The sequence below is a fragment of the Loxodonta africana genome, chromosome 24 (assembly GCF_030014295.1).
Source record: "Loxodonta africana isolate mLoxAfr1 chromosome 24, mLoxAfr1.hap2, whole genome shotgun sequence".
In the NCBI taxonomy this organism is placed as follows: domain Eukaryota; kingdom Metazoa; phylum Chordata; class Mammalia; order Proboscidea; family Elephantidae; genus Loxodonta; species Loxodonta africana.
Window position 1 is genome coordinate 62,948,452 of NC_087365.1, and position 16,172 is coordinate 62,964,623.

Sequence of the window (16,172 nt, forward strand, 5' to 3'; positions counted from 1 at the left end):
CCACGTTGCTAAGGACAGGCGTGGGGCCCTCCTATGTCTTCCGGGGTCACGAGTGGAGGGACCACCATCGCTGGGAGCTCCCTGGGGACTGAGGGTCTAGGCCGGGTAGATAAGCCCCTGGCAGCCCCTGACCCTCGCGCCCCCTCTCGCTCCAGCTTTGAGCCGGCCCAGCAGCCGCCACGGAGTGGGTGAGTTCCTGGTTCCGGGCTGGTTGAAGACACTGAGCGGGCGACCACCTCTGACCACCCCCGATTCCTCGACAGCCGCTGAGGCTGGAGGAGGGAGCATGGACGGGTGGGGTGGGGGCAGTTTTACTGTACTCGGTTTTTGGATATTTTGAAGATTCTCAATAAAGTGCAAGTTTTTCCTGATGGCTTTTTCCCCAGCCCTGTCTTCGCTGCTCCTCACCAGCAGGGGGCAGCACCAAGGGCTTGGTGACTCCAGCCATTTCCCTAAGCCCCACTTTTAAGGGCTCTCACTTTGGGGCCCCCCTCACGTCCCAGTACCTGTCTTTCTGGCATTTTAGGGACTTTGAGGACTGCCAAGCCTGAGGCCACTTCTGACACCAGACTCCAGCCTTATGGCCAGGCTGCTGGAGTGAGGCCTCTGCTCTCATCTACCTTGGTGCTTGGGGGTGCTACTTCATTAGATCTCTTTGTGAGCCCGGCCCCCAGTGTCCCCTGGCTCAATCCACAGCTGGAGAACATGGACCAGGCAGTGTGAGGCAGGTTCTGTGAGCCCCACAGCCATCGGGTGTAACCACACACACTCACACCCTCCCACACAGAGTACATCCTCCTAGCTCACTGGCCCCCTGGCTAGCACCCCCAGCAATCCACAACCCCCACAGAGTGTCCCACTGGTGGCAGCCAGAGCCCTGTGGTGGGAGACCAAGGGGTGAGTTTTTCTTTTTATCCTGTGTCTTTTTTTTTTTTTTTTTTTTAGAAAACAGAAATTACAAATTATTTCAAAGTTGTAGCAGCCACAGCCCCTGCCCTGCCACCCTGGCTGGTGTCCAGCCATTTGACTGGCTGAGGCCCGAGAGGGTGGGGATGCTCTGGGCAGGGAGATGAGGGGTCTGCAGCCTAAGACCCCCAGTGGCAGGCAGTGGGTGGTGGTGGTCACAGTCTGAGGCTGGGTGGTCGCAGCAGCTTGGTTGCCTTCTCACTTATGCCGGCCTGTGGGGGGCAAGGCAGTGGTCAGGTGTGTCAGCAGGGCAGCTGCTGCTGGGGGCAGCTGTGCCCTCTCTCCCAAGATTCTGAAATCCAGGAGGTAGGCTCCTGGCCATGTGACAGAGGGCAGGGTTGGGCATTCTGGAAGGACCCAGCCCAAGAGCCTGGCTTCCAGCCAGGTTAGGCAGGGCCTTCTCCTGAGGACCTGACTCACTGTGGTACCTCAGCACTGGAGCTGGGAGTGGAGTGAGGGGCTCAGTCACCCTGGGTCACTGTCCTCCTGCCTCCAGGCTCCCAGCTGAAGTAAAACCCCCAAAGGCCCACCCAGTATGGGGGGCTCTGCCTAGCCCAGCCCCCCCAGGCAGCATGGAGGGAGCCCCCTTCAGAGGCCTGATGCCTAGTCATTAGCACCAGTGAATGCTGCCCTGGCTGGGGGCGGGCGAGGGCTGTCCCCTCTCAAGGTCTCTGTTTCCTCATCCATAATGGGAGGCAGACCCCTGCCACCTCTGGGGCCCTGGACCCACAGAATAGAAGAGCCAGAGTATGGGGGACAGCCACAGCCTTTACCAAGTATACCACCAGGCACCCCATCTGAGCCCCACATTCAGTAGAACACATGGGCAGGGCCAGGTGGCAAAGACCTGCTCTGAAGGGTGGGCTAGCAGACCCTAAGGCCTGTAGGGCAACACCACAGACACTGCCTTTTGGGAAAGAAGTCTGACCCTCAAGGACAGAAGACCACACCCCAACTTTCCAGCGACAGTGAGACCTGGAGACTGCGTGTCATCCACTGTGCCTCCCAGGGCTGCCCCAGGCTCTTTGCACAAAGCAGGCTCAGCACTGATTCTGCTAATGTGACTGCTACAGACCTCTCCTCTCCTGTTGGAGTCTGAGCTCCATGGGGAGCCCTCTGTGTCCCCCTATGCCCAACCCAGAGCCTGGCATGAAAGTGAAAAGGGTGGCTGGGTAGATGGATGGATGGACAGATGGAGGACAATGCCTGGTTGAGGCTCCCCAGGAGGGGAGCCTGGTGGCTGTAAGTAACCCCACTGGGCAGGCCCTGCCGTGGAGGAGCCCCGCTGACCGTACTTGCAACTACGCCTGCTTGAACAAGAGGTGGGAAAGTTTTTCATTGACATGGTAGAGAGGAAATGGATCAAATCCACCAATGAAATCAACTGAAGGAAATCAAGACCCAAATAAAATAAAACCCAAATAATGGAAAAGATGGCAGGATGGAGAACAGTCTAACTGCAGAACACGTCCTGTGGCGATGGCAGAAACAAGAGTGATGGGGGACCCTTGGGGGAAGGACAGACACCCCTAAACCCTCCTCAAGTTCAGAACCCCAGACTCTGCCCAGTGTCTGAGGGGGTCTCTCTCCAGAGATGAAATAGTGCCAGGATTTACACAGATTGAAACAAGTGGAGCAGGTCCCGGCCCCCAGAACATGACCAGCGGGACAAAGCAGGGATGAGCAGCGATCCTTTGAGACCAGGTGGGGGCGGGGGCCAGGCTGCTCTCCAGGGCACACACCCTCCATGGCATGTTCACGAACATCCATCACCCACCCAGCAAATTTGGGTTAGCAGATTTGGTGGGAGGCCATCATGGGGGTGTGCTGGTGTGTGGCTGGGGTGAGCTGGTAGGTGACTGGGGTGTGTTGGTAGGTGGCCAAGGTGGCCTGGTGGGTAGTGGAGGCATGCTGGTGGGTGCCCGGGACATACTGGTGGGTGGCCAGAGTGAGCTGGTGAGTGGCTGAGCAGCTAGCTGGCAGGTGGCCAAGCAGCTGGTGGTGGCCAAGGGAGCTGGGCATATTGACTGCATTTCTGCCCTCGGGGCTGGTTCTTGCCTTAAGCCACTTTAATGCAATGGAAACGCAAAGCCTGTTGTTTGCTTCTTTCCCAGCAGCCAGGGTGGTCCCAGTGATTCTTTGTGCTCACCCGGTGCATGGGTACGAGGAGCGGGGGGCGGCTCTTGGAGCCTCCCATGGCAGGGGCAAGCCCAGGCTCCCAAATGTGGAGTGTCATCTGCAGATAAGGACTGCCTGCCTGTGGCCTCCTGACTCTTGGAGACGGATGGCTCCATGCCTGGGTGCCAAATCTGACCCTGGGGGGTTCCCTCTGTGGGAGCTGGTTCTGGCCCCCAGAAGGTTCCGTCACAGGGGCCTCTAGCTGGGCTCCCACCTCCCCACCCACCTGATTGGTTCTACTCTGCAGGATCTCTGCAGGGCGACAACAGCTTCACACTGAAATGATGAAAGAGTGGAGGAACTCAGCAGGCAGGAGAAATTAAAATGCTGCCGAGAGCCCAGGCCAGAGCAGCCATGGGGGCTGGGAGGAGGACAAGAGGGGACCTGGCCGTCCTTCCCTTCTCAGGCAACATGGAGCGAGGACCCACTGGCCATAGGGCTGAGCACAGGACGGCCTGACCAAAGAGGGAAGGGGTGGGAGGAGACTGAGGACTGCCATCCCCTGCTCTGGCCTCCCTCCTCCTCCCCCTTGACTGGGCCTGGGGAGCCCACCACACCCAGCACAGATGCGTGGCCGCTCACTCACAGCTGTCCTTTTCCTCCGTGAGCGCGCTGACCACATAGCAGGCGTAGACAAACCCCACAAGCTGAAAGACACAGAGCAGAGTCCAGATGAGACCCAACCAGCAGGTGAGCTTGCAGGGCTCAGGGCAGAGGCCACCATGTGTCCCCAACCACAAGTCACGTGCTCTCGGGCCTCAGTTTCCCTTTCTGGCTCCGAAGTCCCACATACAGTTCAGGCTTTTCCAGTGGGGCCTGGCAAGAGAACAGCTCCACTGGCCGGGGTGAGGCCTGGCATGTCTGGTGAGGGCTGGCCAGTGTGTGAGGGGGTGCATGGAGGGGAGGAGGCACAGGGAGAGGCCCTCAGACAGGGAGACCGCAGCAGGTGGGTGCGTGCACACAGGAGCTGGCCATGGTGCTGAAACGCTCAGCCCTGCAGCGACACTCTGCAGAGGGTACTACTGTCCTCATTTCACAAGGGAGGAAATCAAGGCATAGGGAGGTGGAGTGGCCCACCTGAGGCCAGGGCAGTGTTGGGCCCCCCAACCCCGGCTTCATATTTCCTGGGGGTAGTTGTGGGGGACGGGAGCATTGTGGCTCCTGGACTGGCGCAGAGGCTCCCTGGGTAGGAGGAAAGCAGGGAGGAGAATCTTTGGGGGCCAGCTCCCTCCCCGACCCCTGGCCCCTGGTGATGAGCCCCCTCCCACTGCACCCCTAGCCCACCAGCCACGCTTACCGCCACCAGAGCCTGAAGGACACTGTGCAAGGCCTCCACATAGTGGTACTCCAGGGTGCAGCCACTGCCCGACACCAGGGCCTGGCCATCCAGGGGCCTAAGGCTGGTGGCCAGCGCCTCCTCATGCACACAGCCCAGCCCATGCTCACGCCACCAGGAGCGGTGCTGGGAGAAGTGGAAGGTCAAGAGCTCACTGTCCTGGGGTGAGGGAGGGACAGGTTTGCACTGGGCTGCAGCAGCCCCCAGCCACCACAGCCCACCTGAGGCCCATGAGCAAGGCGTCGAGGATGGTCCTGCCTCCTCCTCCTCACTCACCTTTGAGAGGCCCCCCACTTCCAGGTAGAAGCAGATGATGAAGACATTCCAGGTGACCCAGATAGGTGCCCACACGGCGTACTGTGGAGGCGAGAGGCGAGGACGGTGGTTTAACCCCACTGTTCACTGAGGGGGTGGCACCTGCTTCACCAACACCCTCAGGGAGACTCCGACAGTCCAAGGCTGAGCTGAGGGCCCAGGCTGCCAGCTCAGGGATAACGAGCAGTTGTCTCGGGGAGGCCCTACCAGTTGGTCTGAGAGAACCATCTCCAGAAATAGCAGTCCTCACCAAGGACACTGTGGCCGCCCAAGGGGCCAATGACCAGGGAACAATAGCCTTAACCACAGAGCATGTGGCAGGGCCCCTTGCCCCTGGGAGACAGGGAGGACCCCAGGCCACCACCCACCCCATGGGTCACTCCTGTCCCCACAGATCCCCACCTGCAGACAGCCCTGCCGCCCCCGGCCCCAGAAGACATGTTACTGGCTTCAGAGTCCTTCACTGGAATGGCTGGCAACGTCCCCTCTGCCCGCCTGCTGCCCAGAGACAAGGGCAGAGCCTGGGTTGAGCCCTTCTCCCTCATGTGCCAGAAAGCTCCAAGGGCCAGGAGGGCTGGAGTGGGGCTGAGGCGGTCCTGCCCATGTCTGCAGGAAGGGCCCTCCCTTTTCTGGCATCCCTCTTCCCTCTGGGTTAACAAAGGAAAGCCCCAAGGTCCCTTCTGGCCAGGAAGCACTGAGACCTCATGTTTGCAGGGAAACCTGCCAAAAAAAAGAAAAGTGGACACCTCTGCCTCTCTGGAGACTCCTGCCAGCCCCACCGTGGCCGAGCCCAGTGCTTCTGGCCTCACTAGGGCATTGAACAAGTTTTCCTCTTATGCAGGGTCAGTGGCGGCGGCTGCAGGGACAGAGCAGGGGTGGGGGCAGGACCAGAGTGAGCGTGGGCCTGCGTCGGTCCTACACTGAGAGCAAGGATGCTGGCAGCGTTCAACGGCCAGAGTGGAAGTGGTTTTACCTAATAGGGCCCAAACGGGAGCAGCGAAAGCTCAGCATCTTCCTGGCCAGAGTCTCAAATCATAGCCCACTGCCCACTTTTGTCAATAAACCTTTATTTTCACACAGCCACACCCACACATTTATGTGTTGTCTGTGACTGCTTTTGTGCCTAAACGGCAGAGCTGAGTAGTTGCGACAGAAACCATTTGGCCAGAAAAGCTGAAAATGTCTACCCTCTGGGCGTTTACAGAAAAGTCTGCCAACCCCTGACCTACATATGTTATCTTCACAAACAAAAGCATTGTGTGTGTCAGAGCAAAACTTCCAGACTCTCCTCCGTCTTCTCCAGGGAGAGAGGGCAGAGTGTCATAGGTGGGCTGGGCTCCCACCTGCCCTTTGTCAGCAGGCAGGCTCTCTGAACCTCGTTTCCCCCTTTGTAAGGCAGGGTCACACCAGCGTCCACCTCCTCAGGCTACTGAAGAGATGATTTACTGAAGGCGTGTGAAGCGTCAGTGGCTCCTCACACTATGGAGCATCTCCTAGTGGCAACCAGAAGCCACTTACTAAATCGGGATTCTAGCTGCCTGCTGTCCAAAGGCTCCAGCCTGGCATCCAGGGAGAGACAGTGTGGGAACGGAAATGCTGTGCTTCGGGCTTTTTCTGGCTTCCAAGACAGAGGAACAGGACGTTGCTGGTGGACTCACCGTGACGACATAGCGCGGCCGGTACTGGACAGTGCCAAAGAGCCCCAGGATGACAAGGACAATGTGGAGGAAGTTGGCCAGGATGGGCGCCCACTGGTAGCCGAGGAAGTCGATCACCTGCCTCTCCAGAGCTGTGACCTGGGGCAGCAGCAGGCGGGTGAAGGCAGCACACCTCCATGGAGTCTCTCTGACACACACCTCCACCCCCCCGCCTCCCCTCTGAGCCTCTCTGAGGAGCTGGCAGTGCTGGGTCCCAGGACTCCGTGTGCTCACCCCACCAGGCAGCCAGGGTGTCCACCACATCCAGACTCTACCAACAGAGCCCTCCAGACAAACCCACAAGCCCAGAGCGTCCCACCAGATACTCCAAAAGGACACTTCAAAAATTCTGCCTCAACAAGACCCTCCATCCAGCAGGCCCATCCTCCTTGTCTTCAGGCTCCTCCTCTGGGGAACAGGAACACGCTGGTACTGGTGCACTGGGCTGCAGGACCACACAGCCACTCACACCACACTGAGTGCAGGGCACAAGGCACAGGGCGCAGGGCATGGGGTGCAGGGCATAGGGTGCAGGGCATGGGGTGCAGGCACAGGGCATGGAGTGCAGGGCACAGGGTGTATGCACAAGGCACGGGGTGCAGGGCATGGGGTGCAGGCACAGGGCATGGGGTGTAGGCACAGGGCATGGGGTGTAGGCACAGGGCATGGGGTGTAGGCACAGGGCATGGAGCACAGGGTGCAAGGCACAGGGTGCAGGGCACAGAGCACGGGGTGCAGGGCATGGAGCACAGGGTGCAGGGCATAGAGCACAGGGTGCAGGGTACAGGGCACAAGGTGCAGGGCACAGAGCACAGGGTGCAGGGCACAGAGCACTGGGTGCAGGGCACAGAGCACAGGGTGCAGAGCATGGAGCACAGGGTGCAGGGCAGGGAGCATAGGGTGCAAGGCACAGGGTGCAGGGCACAGAGCACAGGGTGCAGGGCATAGAGCACAGGGTGCAGGGTACAGGGCACAAGGTGCAGGGCACAGAGCACAGGGTGCAGGGCACAGAGCACTGGGTGCAGGGCACAAGGCACAGGGCACAGGGCACGGAGCACAGGGCACCAAGCTCATGGCACCGAGCACCTACCACTGCCAGCACCACAGCTCTTAGCCAACAGGTGCTAAGTACCCCAAGTCTGCCCTGTGAGACTCTCCCTTCCTGCCTTGGCCTGTGGGTCCTCAGGGTGCACCTCTCCAGTCATCTGTGTTCAGTCCTCGCTGTGAGGGGGTGGCAGCAGGCACGGTTGGTCTCCAACAACTGGGCAAGCCTCACCCTTTGAGGGCATATGCCTCTCTGTGGGCCCCAGCCCTTCCAGGTAGGAAAGAGCCACAGAGGGATCCACGGCCTCAAGCCTGGGTGGAGTGACCACATGTTGAAGTGGTGTGGGATGGGGTCGTCCGTCTATAGAAAGCATCCGCTGAGCCGTGGAGGAGTGCAGGAAAGTCGAGGCAGCCAATCTTGGTGTTTGGGGAGACATGGGAGAATTCTCTCAGCAGGCGAGTCCTGGAATGCCCCTCCCAGGACTGGGGGCAGAGCAGGGAGGGCACCTGTGATGGGGGCAGGAGGGCGGGAGGGCCAGCCACTCCTCCCACAAAGCCTCACTTGGCACCAAGATTGAGAACAGGGCAGGGGGGTGGCGGTTTGTGGCTCTGCCCCCAGGCAACACACTATCAGTCACTGGGCCACTGTGGGCACCAGGTTACCACAGTCACAAGCCACCATAAGCACCAGGCCTACTGGCCAGTGGATGCATCGATCCCGTCCCAGGCACGGCCCCTCTCTGGTCAGCTCCCCTCCCCCACCCAGGGCCCTGGGCTCTGGCCTCTTGGACCCCTGACCAGCCTCCAGGAGCAGCAGCTGCTGTGTCACGGTGTCACTCCCCAGGGCACGGCCAGAGCGTCCCTGGCTGCATGGAATGTTGGGGGGGGCAGCTGTTTCCAGCCTTGGGGAGGGGGACATTCCGAGCATGTCCCGAGGGCTGGGGTCCACCCTAGGAGGCAGCCGTGGGCTGATTGAGGAGGCCAGCACAGACCAGCAGAAGCTCTCTGTAAGCATTACTGTCCCACCCAGGCTCTAGCTGTGGTCTCTCACTGTCTAATCCTGTTGGACTGTAACCATCTGCTCAGACAGGGTTCCCTTGTTTCGCCTCGAACTGCAAACCCCCAGTACAGCAGGAATGGTGGGCTTAACCTTCCACCTCTAAGTGAGGGCTTCACGCTCAGGGCTCGGGTTGGAATCAGGAACTCAGATGGGGTGCAATGGTCATACATGGGACACCCGCCTCCATGGGAACCAGCTGAGCTCCAGCGCTGCCCCCAGGATGTGGGGCCTCCCCCAGGACGTGGGGCCGCATGGCTCATCTCCTGCCTTCCCCTCCCCAGCCCACACAGTGCAAGCCTCCCGCCCCCCGCACCCAAAGCCAGGCCCCGAGGAACCCACAGGGTGGCCTCCATGCCAGGTTTCCCAGGTCCACACTCATCCCTGTTCTTAGGGGCTCACTCACTCCCTTGGATCATGTAGCCAGCAGGACAGTGTCCCCCCCACTGCTGTGGGACCCCCCGGTTGGGGTACTCACAAAACCCAGGCCTTGGACTGGCCCCACGGGTGGTACGCACGGATTTCAAACCTGCTTGGCATTTATCCAATGAGACTGTGTCCCTGGGCACCTGATCAATGCACCCACGAGAGGCGCAGGGTCCACAGCCCGAGGGCAGGACACCAGGGCTCCTGGGAGTACGTGCCTATGTGGGAACTGCCAGCACTGATGTCAGGTTTAGCTTGCTAAGACAATCCGGTACAAAACTGCAGGCTAGAAGCCTCCCTTGCGTCCATTCCCACTGCTAAAACAAGTCCTTATTCCAGCTCTTCACCAAGGCTCCCAACCCCCGACGACTGCCCTGCTCACACACAGGGAATGGGCCCTTCAGCTAGTGCCAGGAGAAGCTGGTGCTGCTCCTGAACACAAAGTCCTCCCTGTGAGACAGCAGCTCTTCTCCAGGGGCTCTCATGCTCTGCTGGCCAGAGGACACCCCGGGCGGGTGGGCTGGGCCAGCTGTTTACACTGAGAAAAGGGGCGTGCCGCCAACTCCCCAGGGTGCATGTACGCTCTGGGCTGGTGGGCGAGCTCTGGCCACTGCTCATGACTGACTAACCAACGTGGGTCTCAGCCTAGGGGAGACAGGGTGGGCGTATCAGTCAGCTGTGGCCACATAACAGATCACAAGTTAGCATCTCAAACAACGCCCTGTGTCATTGCACAGATTTTGTGGGTTTGGGCGCATGCCAACCTGGTCCTCTGCTCCACGCTGACTGGGCTGCAATCACTGTGTCAGCCGGGGTGGGCTCATATGAGGCTAGGGTACTCCTCTAAGCTCCCTGGTCTTGGCAGAGTTCACCTCCTCGTGGACTGAGGCCTCAGCTTCGGGAGGCTTCTGCCACCACAGCCTCCCCACCTGGCGCTGTTCATCTCCAGAGCCCACAGATTCCTGCCTGTGAATGGGCCTTGTGGAGGCAAGAGGCATTGTGTGTGAAGTGGCAGAAACCCTGGGCTTGGCCCAGGACCCTCCTAGGGCCAAGCACATGGATGGCGATCAACAAACGGGAGCCGACCCTCCCTCCACCCCCAAGCCTCCATACACAGTTCTGCTCCTCACCCTCCAGGCACCCCAGGGAATGTGGCCAGCCACGGAGAAAGAACAGCGGCAGAGACAGCCAGTCAGACACACAAAAGGACCAGCCCGCCTGCCCAGAGCACTGTAGCCCTGGCCGGGTGTTGGGAGAGACAAGCTAGTGGGGGAACTAGTGCTTAAAGCACAGGACTGTGCCGGCACGGTCGGCAGCCGAGACCCTCGAGAGGCTGGCCACTGCCTGGAGCGCCTGGGACCCACCATTCATTCATTCCTGGAGTAGTAGTCATTCATTCACTGCCCCCGTATTTCCGAAGCATCAGGTGGGACACAGCAGAGGACAGAGAGGTGCTCTCCACCTTGAGGAGGCCACAAGGTGGTAGAGGGGGAGGTGGATGAAATGGCATGAAAAATCGCCCTTCCAGAAACAATGAGGCAGAGGGAGGTGGGGAGAGCCCTGGAGTCGTGGGAAGTCTCTGAGGAGGCTATGTTGAAGCTCAGACCTCAGGTGAGATGGTCCTGACTTGTCAGCAGGCCAAGAAGGAGGCAAGGAGTCTGTGCAGAGGCCCTGGGACCACTACATGTTGGCTCAGGAGGCGTGTGAGTGGGGAATGGAACTGGAGAGGACAGGGCTCTGAAGGACAGTGAGGACAGGAAGTCCTCGACTGTGAGAAACAGCAGACAGCCTCCAAGGACTTGGCCTGGGCGCTTATGAGGCCACCATCATAATCCGGGCTTCAGCCAACCTTACTTGACTCCCCTGAAGAGAAAGACCGACCCCAGGGCAGGCAGCCACCAGAGAAGAATGCCAAGGCACGTCACTGAAAAGCAGGGGCTTGAGCCAGGAGCTCAGTGGGAAAGGCCACCGAGAACAGAGATGGTAGGGCAGTGTGCCAGCACGGCTGAAGAGGGTCTCTACTGGCCAGGATGTGGCAGGCTGCAGGTGGAGGGTAGGGCCTGGGAACTTTCTGGAAGCAGTTGATCCTGTCCTCACTCTTCCCAGTTGGCGAGAGCAGAGCTTTGGGCTCAAGGTTGCTCAGAGCTGGACTAGGGCTTGCAGTGGTGACCACCCAGCCTCCCAGGGGAGACGGGCTGAGCAAGTCAGCTGGGAGTCCCACAGCTCTTGGGAGAGAGCAGCATGGGGGCATAGCAGCGAGCCAGCTCAAAGACCCTCTTTGTCACTCTCAGTTATCCTTGCTGCTGAGGCTGTAAGAGGGGTCTACACAGGGCCCCTGGGAGCAGGGGCAGGGGCATGGAATCAGGGCAGGCTCCCTAGAAGAGGCGAAACCTGGGCTGAGTCCTGAAGGATGAATAGGAGTTTGCCACCTGGAGGTGGAGAGGGAACAGGCAGAGAGAATCATGTGGAGGAGGGCTAAGGGGCAGTGATTCTCACCCCAGGCTGAATTTTATTCTAATGACTGTGCTCCGGCCCCACTCACATCGATGCTGGACCTTTGGCTTTTAATGGTTCTGGAGGTGAACCCTGGCAGGGCTTCCAGCAGGAGCAAAGAGGGGTCAGAGAAGAGAGGAGGGCCGAGAGCAACCAGAGGCCTAACTGGGGGGGTGGGAGGGGCAGCTAGGGCACGTGCACCAGGTGCCCTTTGCAGCGGGGCACCAGCGGGCAGTTTCTATCGGCCATCACAGTTTCCATAGCCAGCTGAGAGATCACTTGGCAATTTAATATTAATTGCCCTAGACCCTATTTTCTGTAGTTATGTTCCTGCAGCCAGACCAGAGTCCCAATCCACGCTGCAGCTTCCAGCGGCTGGGGCCAAACCCAAGGAGCCCATGGAAAATGTGTGTGTGGGACAGACGGACACTAGTCTTACGATCTGCATGCTCCAATTGACCCTACCCCCACACAAGGCCTGGGATTCCAGGTGAGCAACCACAGATCGTGGCAGCCAGGCCCGCCTCCCACAGGTGGCAAGGAACCTGTGCCCCCAGGGAAAGTGACTGCCCAGGCCACTGGCCCAGCCTGGTTCACACCTGGAGGATGCTGGCTGGACTGCTGCCCCTCCCATACCCCAAGGAATTTGTAGGCTATCTGCCCAGCATCCCACTGACCTCTGCAGAGACCGAGTTCAGGACCCCAGGCCAGGAAGGGCACCCATGAAGCTGCAGGCTCATAGGGCCACTGACCCCTGTCTGGCCCCAGGTGTCACCTCTTTCCTGACATCATGAGAGCAGGAACCTTCACTGGGTGTCCTGATGGGTCAGAGATGCCACAGTCAGAGCCCTGACAGGAGGGGGTGGGGCTCCCCACTTCACTTTCCCACTCCCCGTTATCGGAGGAGGCTTTCTCGTATTCCCCTCCATCTAGACTGAGTTCCTGGTGGGCAGGGCCAGTGCCCTCCTTGCCATCCTGGAGAGAGAGTGAGTGAATGGCTAGGGCAAAAGGGCTCAGCAAGGGGGGAAGTAGGGGCAGTTCGGTGGCCATACCAACCCAAGAACACGGCAGTCAGTTCTCCACCCAGCCACAGGTCGGCCGCCAACCTAAAACTGTCAGGATCCCTGGAGACCTGGCAGGATCGGTGACATCCCCACTCCCCAGCACTAGGCCTACTTTACTCCCATGCCCTGCATGCACCCAGGTGCCTGAGACCGAGCTCCACGCTCATACACCCACCCCCTGTGCCTCAGTCCATGTCGTGGCCGTCAAGGCCAGGTCAGAGGTGGGTGGAGGTGCAGCCTTGGGAACTTGCCTGGTGAGGACGGTGCCCCCTCTTGGCCAGCTGCCATGACCGTTGTTGGTAAACGTGGGGTGCAGCCCCACCAAGAACTCTGGCGCCACAAGGGCCTTTCCACACCCCGCATGTGGGGCACATACCTGGAATCCTGTCCTTCACCATTGACCCGGGAACCTCTGCTCCAACTATCCCCAGGGGAGATGCTGAGGCTGCACAGCCCAATCACGGGGCATGACCCACCATGGAGAACCAATGTGGATGGTCCTGAGGGTCCAGTGGTGAGGGAGGGTCATTTACGACCAGGGCAGCCAGGAGCCTCACCTGACTGCCTGGGCCACGTGTTCAAGGCATTTTGCTTTGAGCAGCCTATGGCTGTGTCCGGAATAGGGAAGACCTCAGGTCTGGGTGAGGCAGCTGGCCATGGCTGGGTGGGGATGGCCAGGCATCTGTTTAGTGCTTATGCCAGGGCCTCAAAATCTTGCCGCTGCAGGGCGCCGGGGTGACTTTCATGGGGCAGTGAGCCTCTCACAGAGATGGGTGCTGTCAGGAGAACTCAGGTGGCTGAGGCACCCAGTGACTTAGTTCTGCTCGCCTGCCAGGCCCCAGGCCCAAACCCCCCAGGCCCCTTGCTCCCCCTCTTGTTGGTGTGATGGAGCCCACCTGGGAAACAGCCCTCGTGGCATCCAGGTGGCTATGAGCAGACAGAGAGTTCACACTATTCTTTGGGGAATGTGCCAGAAGAGAAGCTCAGCCCTTTGTCCGTAGCCTGGTGAGGTGAAAACTCTCAAGCTTGTCAAAAAAAGAAAGAAAGCTGCAGGACTCCCTCCCTGCCTGCCCTGTGCTCCCGCACCCGCACGCAGCAACCAGAGCGCTAGGGATGTTGACTGCTTTCTACTCCTCCGCCCCAGGCTGGACAGAAGACCCTCCACTAGGTCTTGGCAGGACAGTTCAGCTTCACAGCCCTTGGCACACCACAATGCAGCTGCGCTCTGCGCTCCTGGGGCCACCAGCTGAGACTTGGCGTCCGCGAGAAGCCCAGGTCTAGGGGAGCCCCGCTTTCCTCAAGCCGAGGGGGCCCTTCTCCCCGGCTACAAGCAAATTTGCAGAGGCCTACCCAGCCCTACCCAGCCCTTCTTGCCCTCATTGTCCGCCACGGGGTTAAAATGGCAGCGCCCCCAGGCTGGTCCCTCCAAACCCCGAGATCATACTCAGCACAGGGGACTCCCGCATCTACCCCTCCCACGCAGCCAACCCTGAGTGCACCCCTCACCCCAAAGTCCACACTCAAGTCCCCACCACCTTGGAGCAGCGTTCTGATGTCAGCACAACACTGTCCGCCACTTACCACACTCCAAACCTCAGTGCAGCCCAGACTGGTCCTGTCCCTCACTCCCTGCTCTGCCAGCCACTGCCACCTCTTCCTTCCCCTTCAAGCCCCACAGCACATGCAGCCTCAAGGGATTCCTGCCATCAAGGGGAGCCTCTTGCTAAAGGTGGGGACACTAAAGCTCTGAGACTTGCAGTAGCTCCACTGTCGGTAGAGCAGTTTTTGGGCCTCTCAGTCTTGAGAAGTGTCTCCAGGCTCTGTCTCCAGCCTATCTGTTCTCCACACACCCCCACGCTAACCCTGCAGGGCGTTCTGCCCTACCACCGTGTGTGCCCCCCACCCCTGCCTTTCATGCTGATACAGGATGGAGCTTTTCCACCCCCAGGGAGCTTCTGGAGGCGCCTTCCTTTGGGACAAGTGAAGTGAGATGGATGTACCCCCCTTGCCAGCTCGTTGGGCAGGTCCCTGCCCCTAAGTAAAGGTCAGGACACCAAAGCCTTCCTGCACAGCCACCAATGCCAGAGTTTTCCAGTTAAGACTTCTCTTAAAACAGTCTCGCTGTGCTTCCTGCGCTTCTTGCTAAGAACCAGGAGGAGGCGTCAGCTGTGCAGCTGAGCCCTCGGCACCCCCAGCCAGTGTGCAGACACAAAGCCACGTCTCCTTCTTAAAACAAGAGACCCAGGAGCCCATCAGCACTCTCTAAGAAACCACTGGCCCGGGCCAAGCACGGATTTCGACCTTTGTTTAGCTGGTCTTCCTGGGCAAGCAGTGGGCTTGGGAATGACCTCGGTGCCCAGAGTTTGGACTCCAGGGCAGAATGGAAACTTGGCGGAGAGACATCCAAGTTTTCTGACAAAGATCTTCACCAGGGAGCCTTAGCGAATCCCCAGGCACAAAAGACCTTGGAGATGCAGGGCAGCACCAGGTAGTCCAGCCCTTCGCTATCTATCTCAGCAGGCCAGCGTGGGCTGTGCCAGAGGCCAGGAGGGCCACACTCACACACTAAGAAGCAAGCACAGCCAGGTTCACACACAAGGGCCAACGCACTTGCACCCCCACACTTGCAAACTCACAAGCACCATGGGGTGTCAGGTCTCAGGAACGAAACTTCTCCACTCTGTGGGCGCCAGGTGCTGGTTTCAGCAAAAGGAATCCCCACACGCACGCACCAAGACTCATCTGGGAACACCCTCTGCATACACCCAGGGCCACAAGAGCCTTCCGACACTGGACACGGCGCGCAGCAGCCCCCTTCCGTATCCCTCAGCGCCCACCGGGACTTGTTGAGCGCGGGTCGGGCTCCCGGGGCACCCACGGCGCAAGGCCCAAGTCCGAGGTGCGGGCGAGAGCAGGGTCCAGGCGCCCGGCAGCGCCGCCACCGCGCCCCAAGGCTTTTGTTCTGCGCGACTCCCTTCCAGCCACTTCCGGCACCTGTCTCCGCCGCCCCGGATCCCGTGTGCGCCCCCGCGCGCACAGACACACATGGCGAGGCGATCAAGGTCCGACACAGGGCGCCGGCTCCCCATGCTTTCCCGGAAGGCGGCGAACTTCGGCCGCGGAAGCCGGGGGTCCGGGCCACCCTCTCCCGGGGACCGGCTGGAGGCTGGGGCTGGACCCAGCGGGGCGAATCCGGGGTCCCGAGTCTGCGGGGACTGCGCGCCCGGAGGGTGGTCGGACCCGCGACCGGGTCGCCACTCACCAGCTGGAAAGCGCAGAGGAAGATGAGCGTGCAGCGGCTGGTGCAGCAGCCCATGGTGTCGCCGCGCCCGCGAACGCCCCTCAGTCAGTCTGGACCCCGAGCCCGCGCGTTGCCCGTGGCGGGCGCGCCCCCGCCGCCTCGCCCGCCTCAAAGCCCAGACCCTCCAAAAAGCCCCGCCCCGCAGCTTCCCTCTCCCCCTCCGGCCCCGCCCTGCGGCCCTCAGCCCGCCCCCCGCCCCGCCTTTGCCCAAGGGTAACAGCTGTGCAGCATCTCCCCCACTCACCGCCCCTGGGGTCTCCGAGCCGGAGGGGGAGGGGGCGCGGGACCCCTTCTT

General features: G+C 60.4%; 1 protein-coding gene across 1 annotated transcript; it reads right to left on the reverse strand.

Annotated features, from left to right (window-relative positions):
* Nucleotides 1–2,116: 2,116 nt before the first annotated feature.
* Nucleotides 2,117–15,892, reverse strand: NKAIN4 (sodium/potassium transporting ATPase interacting 4). The gene is made up of 6 exons (XM_003421790.2): nt 15,839–15,892; nt 6,454–6,591; nt 4,757–4,837; nt 4,442–4,639; nt 3,731–3,791; nt 2,117–2,350 (listed from the first exon to the last, which is right to left on the reverse strand). The coding sequence occupies exons 1-6, from the start codon at nt 15,890–15,892 to the stop codon at nt 2,268–2,270; spliced, it is 615 nt and encodes a 204-aa protein (XP_003421838.1). The 3' UTR covers nt 2,117–2,267.
* Between the last annotated feature and the right edge of the window lie 280 nt (nt 15,893–16,172).

Coding starts and splice junctions, on each gene's coding strand:
- NKAIN4 (XM_003421790.2), bottom strand. CDS start 15,892: ATGGGCTGCTGCACCAGCCGCTGCACGCTCATCTTCCTCTGCGCTTTC. Junction 4,640..4,756: donor AAGTGGGGGGCCTCTCAAAG/GTGAGTGAGGAG, acceptor CCCTCACCCCAG/GACAGTGAGCTCTTGACCTT. Junction 3,792..4,441: donor TCCTTCAGGCTCTGGTGGCG/GTAAGCGTGGCT, acceptor TGTGTCTTTCAG/CTTGTGGGGTTTGTCTACGC.